This window comes from Oncorhynchus mykiss, chromosome 12 (genome assembly GCF_013265735.2).
Source record: "Oncorhynchus mykiss isolate Arlee chromosome 12, USDA_OmykA_1.1, whole genome shotgun sequence".
In the NCBI taxonomy this organism is placed as follows: Eukaryota; Metazoa; Chordata; class Actinopteri; order Salmoniformes; family Salmonidae; genus Oncorhynchus; species Oncorhynchus mykiss.
The window spans coordinates 19845777-19854601 of NC_048576.1; the positions used below are offsets into that span (position 1 = coordinate 19845777).

The following is an 8825-nucleotide window of genomic DNA, read 5'->3' on the forward strand; positions in this document are numbered from 1 at the left end:
ATAGCAGCAAAGGGAGAACCATCTCCATATTAATGCCTATGATTTGGAATAAGATGTTCGACGAGCAGCTGTCCACATACTTTTCATGCAGTGTATATACAGTGCCATCGGAAAGTAGTCAGATCCCTTGACTTTTTCTACATTTTGTTACTTTACAGCCTTATTCAAAAAATAATAATCCTCAGCCATCTACACACAATACCCCATAAGTATTCAGACCCTGCGCTATGAGACTCGGAATTGAGTTCAGGTGCATCCTGTTTCCATTGATCATCCATGAGATGTCTCTACAACTTGATTGGAGTCCACCTGTGGTAAATTCAATTGATTGGACATGATTTGGAAAGGCACACATTTGTCTATATAAGGTCCCACAGTTGACAGTGCATGTCAGAGTAAAAATTGTCTGTAGAGCGCCGAGACAGGATTGTGTTGAATTTTTGCAACATTAAAGGTCCCAAAGAACACAGTGGCCTCAATCATTCTTAAATGGAAGAAGTTTGGAACCACCAAGCCTCTTCCTAGAGCTAGCCGCCCGGCCAAAATGAGCAATTGGGTGGAGAAGGGCCTTGGTCAGGAAGGTGACCAAGAACCCGATGGTCACTCTGACAGAGCTCTAGAGTTCTCCTCCTTCCAGGAGGACAACCATCTCTGCAGCACTCCACCAATCAGGCCTTTATGGTAGAGTGGCCAGACGGAAGCCACTCCTCAGTAAAAGGCACACGACAGGCTACTTGGAGTTTGCCATGAGGCACCTAAAGACTCTCAGACTATGAGAAACAATATTCTCTGGTCTGATGAATCAAGATTGAACTCTTTGGCCTGATTGCCAAGCGTCACGTCTGGAGGAAACCTGGCACCATCCCTATGGTGAAGCATGGTGGTGGCATCATCATGCTGTGGGGATGTTTTTCAGCAACAGGGACTGCGAGACTAGTCAGGATCGAGGGAAAGATGAACTGAGCAAAGTACTGAGAGACTTGATGAAAACCTGCTCCAGAGTGCTCAGGACCTCAAACTGGGGCGAACCTTTGTCGTTATGGGGTATTGTATGTATATTGATCAGAAATCAATTTTAGAATAAGGCTGTAACCTAACAAAATATGGAAAAAGTCAAGGGGCTGAATACTTTCTGTATATATGATCTCATGGTAATCAATTGCCTTGGGTTTCATGGGGAAAGGGGGATCTTAGTTGGATGTAGAAAGGGTTTTAGGCTAAGACTAGCTCTTAAAAGTGCAACCACAAGTAGCAGCAGACTATCACTTGTCATGGGTCATGGCTAGGGTCACAGCTAAGGTTAAAAAAAAAATATAGTATCAGTGTTGACTTGTGACCCCTATTGATGCTGACAGTGGAGTAAACCCTGTATGCCTAACTAACACAATTAATTCCTTATTTGAAGCAATCTTTATAGGCCTACAGTATTCTGACATGGTAGGCTGATTTCATTGTTGGGATTTATTGGTATTGTCAAGTAAAGTAATAATCTAGATCATAGATTTTCGAAAACACATGAGTATGAGGTCTCTAGAATGTCTCCATGTGGAGCACGCGCGACTGCCATTGTAGCTATAAAAGCAGTTCATGCGCACGGTGCACGCCTCCTCATTCGCCGGATGCGTAGACCGGTATGGATCGGATGTGAGAATGAAACAAGCTAAATAGTATTTGAAGGTCTTTTAGTGCATTGGGAAAAGTTCAGTCGCTCTCTCTGTATCTATTTCATAATTTAGTGTGGGGACTATCTGAGATGTTGTTGTCTTTCTTCTTATTTCACCGAACACGTGGAGGTCTTTAAAAAGGCACGTAAGGTATGGGCTTTCTTCTACAAATCTACGTATTACAATTAGTCTTTATAGGGATTTCTTTCTCAACTGAATGACATTGATAAGATAGAGAGATCGCCTTCACTTTATTTCGGGAAATGTAAGGTTAATGAAATAATAAAGAGTATGAAAGAACTCTGTAAGATTCTCGTTATTGGAATGTCAAATGTATATCCGAATAAAATTAATTAGGATGTTTTTTAAAAATCCCATTCCATTTAAAAGTTCAATTGAAATTGACTTGAGATTCATTCCTATCAGAACATCTGTGAATACTTGTTTCGATAATGTGTTAATAAATAACCCCAAATAATGATATTGTATATCTTTTATGCATTTTTAAAATTATAACGTGAGAAATAATTAATTAATTGTATTATTTATTGTTTGATTTAAATTAAATGCTTTTGCATGATAGTATAGGGTGTACAAAAAAAGTACAAAACTGCCGTATTTAATAAGGTTTAACATTGGCTGTGTATGTTTAGAAATCTTTATACACATTATAAGCATATCATAAACATGATAGTATAAAGAGCATTATCAAAGCTGAATAAATAAGAGATATCAGAACTAACTGGAGTTGTTGAATGTAAAACATCTTTGTTGACAGTCTGCTTTCAAAGAGGATGAAAGATGTTTGTGACAGTCATTGGTATTACTTATGACAATCATTGGCATTGGGATATTATCATAATGCCAATGACTGTCACAAACATCTCTCATCCCATTTGAAAAACAGAATATATTCAGGCAAATAGAATGGTTGTTGAGCGCTCCAAGCTGAGTGGTTGTCATAGAGAAGTTCTGATATTCATTAATCGACATTCACCATCTTGCTATACTTACAACAACATTGTCACCTCACTACCCATAATTAATTGTAATGCTTCTTATGCATATCATTGTCGCTTCATGGAGACAGCTAACAAACATACCTTTTTTGGTGGATTACTGAAACATACTGTATACAGGATTCTGAGGTCCTACAGTGGATTGGCCTAAACCATAAACTGCATTCTCAATTGATCACCTGGACAACCATATATATCTACCTACCAGAAGTCGATAAAACAAGTCAACAAAAAATATAATTCACCAAAGTGACGAAAGACTTAATGTGATTTAGCTTTTTTTTTTAAAGATGCCAAATATTTGTAATGATTTACTCCCGTGTAATAAATATGTTATTGTTTTTTGGGGTATTTTTAGCCTGACTGTTCTCCTGGTCTAATAAGAGGAGTTCAAGATGGAGGACACATTGGAACTTCAATTGACCACTACTCATTACATGACCTCTGACCTTATTCTCTCAACAAACCTCACCAACCTGACCGACTGCACCAACACCAACTCCAGCTGCACCGTCTCTAGCATCAAGCTCTCCCCTTACTACCAACACTCTTTGGCTATAGCAGCCAGCTTTACCCTAGCCTACCTGTTCATCTTCATGCCATGCATGGTGGGTAATTGCCTGGTGTGCCTCATTGTGGTTAAGAACCGTCACATGCGGACAGTTACCAACCTCTTCATCCTCAACCTGGCTATCAGTGACCTGCTGGTGGGCATCTTCTGCATCCCCACCACGCTGGTGGACAACCTCATCACAGGTACAGTAATACCTTATAGAAGCATAGCAAATCTCTTGTACATCAAGCTGCCTCACACTACAGAGACAAGTACACCCACTGGACAGGAGGCTAGTCTATCGCAGGGCCTTACCTCCAATCCATCTCATTAATGCTGAGTGTCAAGCAGAGAGGCATAGAGTCCTACCATTTTTCAGTCTTTTTGGTATGACCTTCCAATCTCAGGGAGGAAACTCTTACCACAAAGCCACTGAGTTGGTTTTACCCTACTGCTATAATGATTCTGTAAATTAATAAAACACCATACTCTGTATTCATTGCTGTTAGCTTTGACGAAAAGAATGATGCAACCTTTAGAAAAAGACAGTTATTTCTATAACTGATTTGCCAGTTTCCTTTAGCTATTGATTACAAACAATTATTAGCATAAACTCATCTTGTGCCTTGAAATAAACATAATTCTAGCTATCCCCAGTAGTCATTCACATGTATTGTATGACTCTGTTTCAGCAGGGGTCTTATATATGTCTGAAGTTGCACATGCCCCAGCCTAGCCAGCTTTGCAATGGTTTAGATAAGTTCAATTAATTATCACAGTAATACATCTTCACACATCTCACAAGCTGAATTGCCAGTCTGTTATTAAATGGTATTATTTTAATTTGTACTATTATTAATAGCAATCCTTTTTAACATTGTCTTGAAAAAAAAAACACTCGCACATGACTCTTTTCAAACTTACATTTCTGACTTTGCTGATAGCTACTTTATTGAGGAAAATGTACTTACCATGACTGTGCTATATGGTTGTCCCACCTAGTTATCTTAAGATGAATGCACTAACTGTAAGTCGCTCTGGATAAGAGCATCTGCTAAATGACAAAAATGTAAATGTAAATTGGATATTGCAGATTCATGTTTGAATAGTTCAGAACTGAGAGAAAAATAGTAGGTCTGAACATGATGATTTCAGCTGTCTTTCATTTGACAGCCTGATGAATAGCTTTACATTTTTAGACAGTTCTTCACGATCTCTTCATCTCTTCAATACAGACATTAGTTGAGTCCAGGCAGTAAAAGTGCTTTTAGAAAACCCCAAATGTACAAAAGTGTGAAATAATCATTGCCATAAAATCACTCAGACGGGAAGTCTTAACTTACAGTAATTACTTTTTCAAAACACAGCTTTTGTTGGCTACATATTCACGCTGGGTAGATATAAATACTTGATCCACTCTTGTGCAAAAAGGTATTTTGGCATCTTTCATGCAGGTTTTAAATGTACAGTACTCCTGAAGTTGTTTATTATTTGTGACCAAATCATGTGTACCAAACTAACCCACGTGTACCAAACTAACTCATGTGTACCAAACTAACCCACGTGTACCAAACTAACTCATGTGTACCAAACTCACTCATGTGTACCAAAAATGACAAAAACACCTGTTCACAGTATGGCTATTGACTCTCATTGACATGTCTGGCAGCTCACCAATAAAGTGTTATTGTTGCTATTGTTGTTTGGCAGGCTGGCCCTTTAGCAATGCAGTGTGTAAGTTAAGTGGCCTGGTACAGGGGATATCAGTGGCTGCATCTGTCTTCACCTTGGTTGCCATCGCCGTGGACAGGTAAGTCCCCCACCTCTTCCCTCCCCCATTGTCTCCTTTAGGCATGCAGGGTACTTGTTAGTATCTGCACATGTGAATTGGAAGGGGAAAGAAACACTTTCATGTATGCATGTTAAACACTTCGTGTTTTACAGTAAATTGTTTAATCTACAGATTTAGGATCTTAATTTGAGCCGGTTTGCTACAACAGAAAAACAATCCTGCAGCAACAGGAAATATGAATTATAATGAATCAACATTTTTTTGTTGATACATTTTTCATTAGGGAAAATCAAGTCTGAAATTTTAAAGCAGTAATTACAAACTTTAGAAGCCATTTAACCCTTGAATACACTACAAGTTTGCATTTCCTGCTCAGCAACAAAATAGTGATCAAATGAAGATCCTACATCTGTATGCGGCAAGAATCCTTAGTGAAATGAATCGCTTCATCACTTCTCACCTATCTCTCCTCTCTCTCTCTCTCCCATTAGATTCCGCTGTATTGTTTACCCCTTTAAGCCCAAGCTAACCCTTCTTGTTGCTAAGGCAACTATAGGGCTGGTGTGGGCTCTTGCACTGGTGATCATGCTTCCGTCGGCTGTGATGCTGACGGTGGATCAAGAGAAGGGTCACTTCATGGTATCCAGTGACAACAAAATCTACCCTCTCTACTACTGCTATGAGACCTGGCCTGACCCTGAGATGAGGAAAGTTTACACCATGGTCCTGTTTACGCACATCTACCTGATGCCCTTAGCTCTTATCATGATCATGTATGGCTGCATCGGAGCCAAGCTTTCTGCTACAGCTGTTCTATCCAACAGTGGGCACCCAGATATTAAGTCCCCTATCTCCCAGAGGAAGGTCAAGGTAGTTAAAATGCTAATCGTGGTGGCTCTCCTCTTCATGCTGTCCTGGCTGCCACTCTGGACCCTGATGCTCCTCACAGACTACGCCAGACCTGAAGGGGACCAGCTGGACCTTCTGACAGGCTACATCTTCCCCTTCTCCCACTGGCTGGCCTTCTCCAACTCCAGCATCAACCCCATCATCTATGGCTACTTCAATGAAAACTTTAAGAAGGGCTTCCAGGCTGCCTGTCGTCCTGGATCCTGTTGCAGCGTGGTCCCCCAGGAGCAGGCGGTGAGCAAGGATCATCAGGGGTGCAAGGCCAGAACCACCAGGGACACAGCCCTCAGTGCCAACCCTCTCACCATCCGGGGGGTGAGAAACCGCATCCACACCGACAGCGACCTGACTGGCTGCGTGTGTCTAGAGATGGAGCAGAGGAAGGCAGAGTGCTCGGCTGAGGCAGGAGGCTGGCGGGGCTCAGAGGCAGAGGGAAGTAACAGTAACGGTGGAGTGTCAATAAAAAGGGGTGTTCATGCGGAGGATGTCGATGGACTCTCTCCAATAGGGGTTGCTGTGTGTCAGGCGTGGGAGCATTGAAAGGCAGTGGGGTGGACAACAACAGTGGGGTGGACAATGACAGTGGGGTGGACAACAACAGTGGGATGGACAACAGTGGGGTGGACAACAACAGTGGGGTGGACAACAACAGTGAGGTGGACAACAACAGTGAGGTGGACAACAACAGTGGGGTGGACAACAGTGGGGTGGACAACAACAGTGAGGTGGACAACAACAGTGGGGTGGACAACAGTGGGGTGGACAACAGTGGGGTGGACAACAACAGTGAGGTGGACAACAACAGTGGGGTGGACAACAGTGGGGTGGACAACAACAGTGAGGTGGACAACAACAGTGGGGTGGACAACAGTGGGGTGGACAACAGTGGGGTGGACAACACTGGGGTGGACAACAACAGTGAGGTGGACAACAACAGTGGGGTGGACAACAACAGTGGGGTGGACAACAACAGTGGGGTGGACAACAGTGGGGTGGACAACAACAGTGGGGTTGACAACAACAGTGAGGTGGACAAAAACAGTGGGGTGGACAACAGTGGGGTGGACAACAACAGTGGGGTGGACAACAACAGTGAGGTGGACAACAGTGGGGTGGACAACAACAGTGGGGTGGACAACAACAGTGGGGTGGACAACAACAGTGGGGTGGACAACAGTGGGGTGGACAACAGTGGGGTGGACAACAACAGTGGGGTGGACAACAACAGTGGAGTGGACAACAACAGTGGGGTGGACAACAACAGTGGGGTGGACAACAACAGTGGGGTGGACAACAGTGGGGTGGACAACAACAGTGGGGTGGACAACAACAGTGGGGTGGACAACAACAGTGGGGTGGACAACAACAGTGGGGTGGACAACAGTGGGGTGGACAACAGTGGGGTGGACAACAACAGTGGGGTGGACAACAACAGTGGAGTGGACAACAACAGTGGGGTGGACAACAACAGTGGGGTGGACAACAACAGTGGGGTGGACAACAGTGGGGTGGACAACAACAGTGGGGTGGACAACAACAGTGGGGTGGACAACAACAGTGGGGTGGACAACAACAGTGGGGTGGACAACAATAGTGGGGTGTATACATGGTGAAGTTGGATAATGAACAGGTTGGGGATAAGACATTTTACTGTGAAAGAGCTCTTTCCACCTGACTGTAATGCTAGATATGTCCTATACAGGAGCCCTCAAATCAACTGTCATTACAGAGACCCATTATAATATAATACATGTGAGGGAAGAATAAAGTGAACCACCTCCATGTCTGTCCTCCATCTCAGTTTACTGTCCTCCAGCTCAGCTTACTGTCCTCCAGCTCAGTTTACTGTCCTCCAGCTCAGTTTACTGTCCTCCAGCTCAGTTTACTGTCCTCCAGCTCAGCTTACTATCCTCCAGCTCAGCTTACTGTCCTCCATCTCAGTTTACTGTCCTCCAGCTCAGTTTACTGTCCTCCAGCTCAGTTTACTGTCCTCCAGCTCAGTTTACTGTTCTCCAGCTCAGCTTACTGTCCTCCAGCTCAGCTTACTGTCCTCCAGTTCAGTTTACTGTCCTCCAGCTCAGTTTACTGTCCTCCAGCTCAGTTTACTGTTCTCCAGCTCAGCTTACTGTCCTCCATCTCAGTTTACTGTCCTCCAGCTCAGCTTACTGTCCTCCAGCTCAGCTTACTGTCCTCCAGCTCAGTTTACTGTCCACCAGCTCAGCTTACTATCCTCCAGCTCAGCTTACTGTCCTCCATCTCAGTTTACTGTCCTCCAGCTCAGTTTACTGTTCTCCATCTCAGTTTACTGTCCTCCATCTCAGTTTACTGTTCTCCAGCTCAGCTTACTGTTCTCCAGCTCAGCTTACTGTCCTCCATCTCAGTTTACTGTCCTCCAGCTCAGTTTACTGTTCTCCAGCTCAGCTTACTGTCCTCCATCTCAGTTTACTGTCCTCCATCTCAGTTTACTGTCCTCCATTTCAGTTTACTGTCCTCCAGCTCAGTTTACTGTCCTCCAGCTCAGTTTACTGTCCTCCAGCTCAGCTTACTGTCCTCCATCTCAGTTTACTGTCCTCCAGCTCAGTTTACTGTTCTCCAGCTCAGTTTACTGTTCTCCAGCTCAGTTTACTGTCCTCCAGCTCAGCTTACTGTCCTCCAGCTCAGCTTACTGTCCTCCATCTCAGTTTACTGTCCTCCAGCTCAGCTTACTGTCCTCCATCTCAGTTTACTGTCCTCCAGCTCAGTTTACTGTCCTCCAGCTCAGTTTACTGTCCTCCAGCTCAGTTTACTGTCCTCCAGCTCAGCTTACTGTCCTCCAGCTCAACTTACTGTCCTCCATCTCAGTTTACTGTCCTCCAGTTCAGTTTACTGTTCTCCAGCTCAGCTTACTG

At 43.7% G+C, this 8825-nt stretch overlaps 1 protein-coding gene across 1 annotated transcript; it reads left to right on the forward strand.

Annotated features, from left to right (window-relative positions):
• Positions 1-1638: 1638 nt before the first annotated feature.
• On the forward strand, positions 1639-6519 carry LOC110536813 (neuropeptide FF receptor 1-like). The gene is made up of 4 exons (XM_021622491.2): positions 1639-1814; positions 3042-3439; positions 4947-5046; positions 5520-6519. Exons 2-4 carry the CDS (start codon positions 3079-3081, stop codon positions 6475-6477), a joined length of 1419 nt encoding a protein of 472 aa, XP_021478166.2. The 5' UTR covers positions 1639-1814; positions 3042-3078; the 3' UTR covers positions 6478-6519.
• Positions 6520-8825: the final 2306 nt, after the last annotated feature.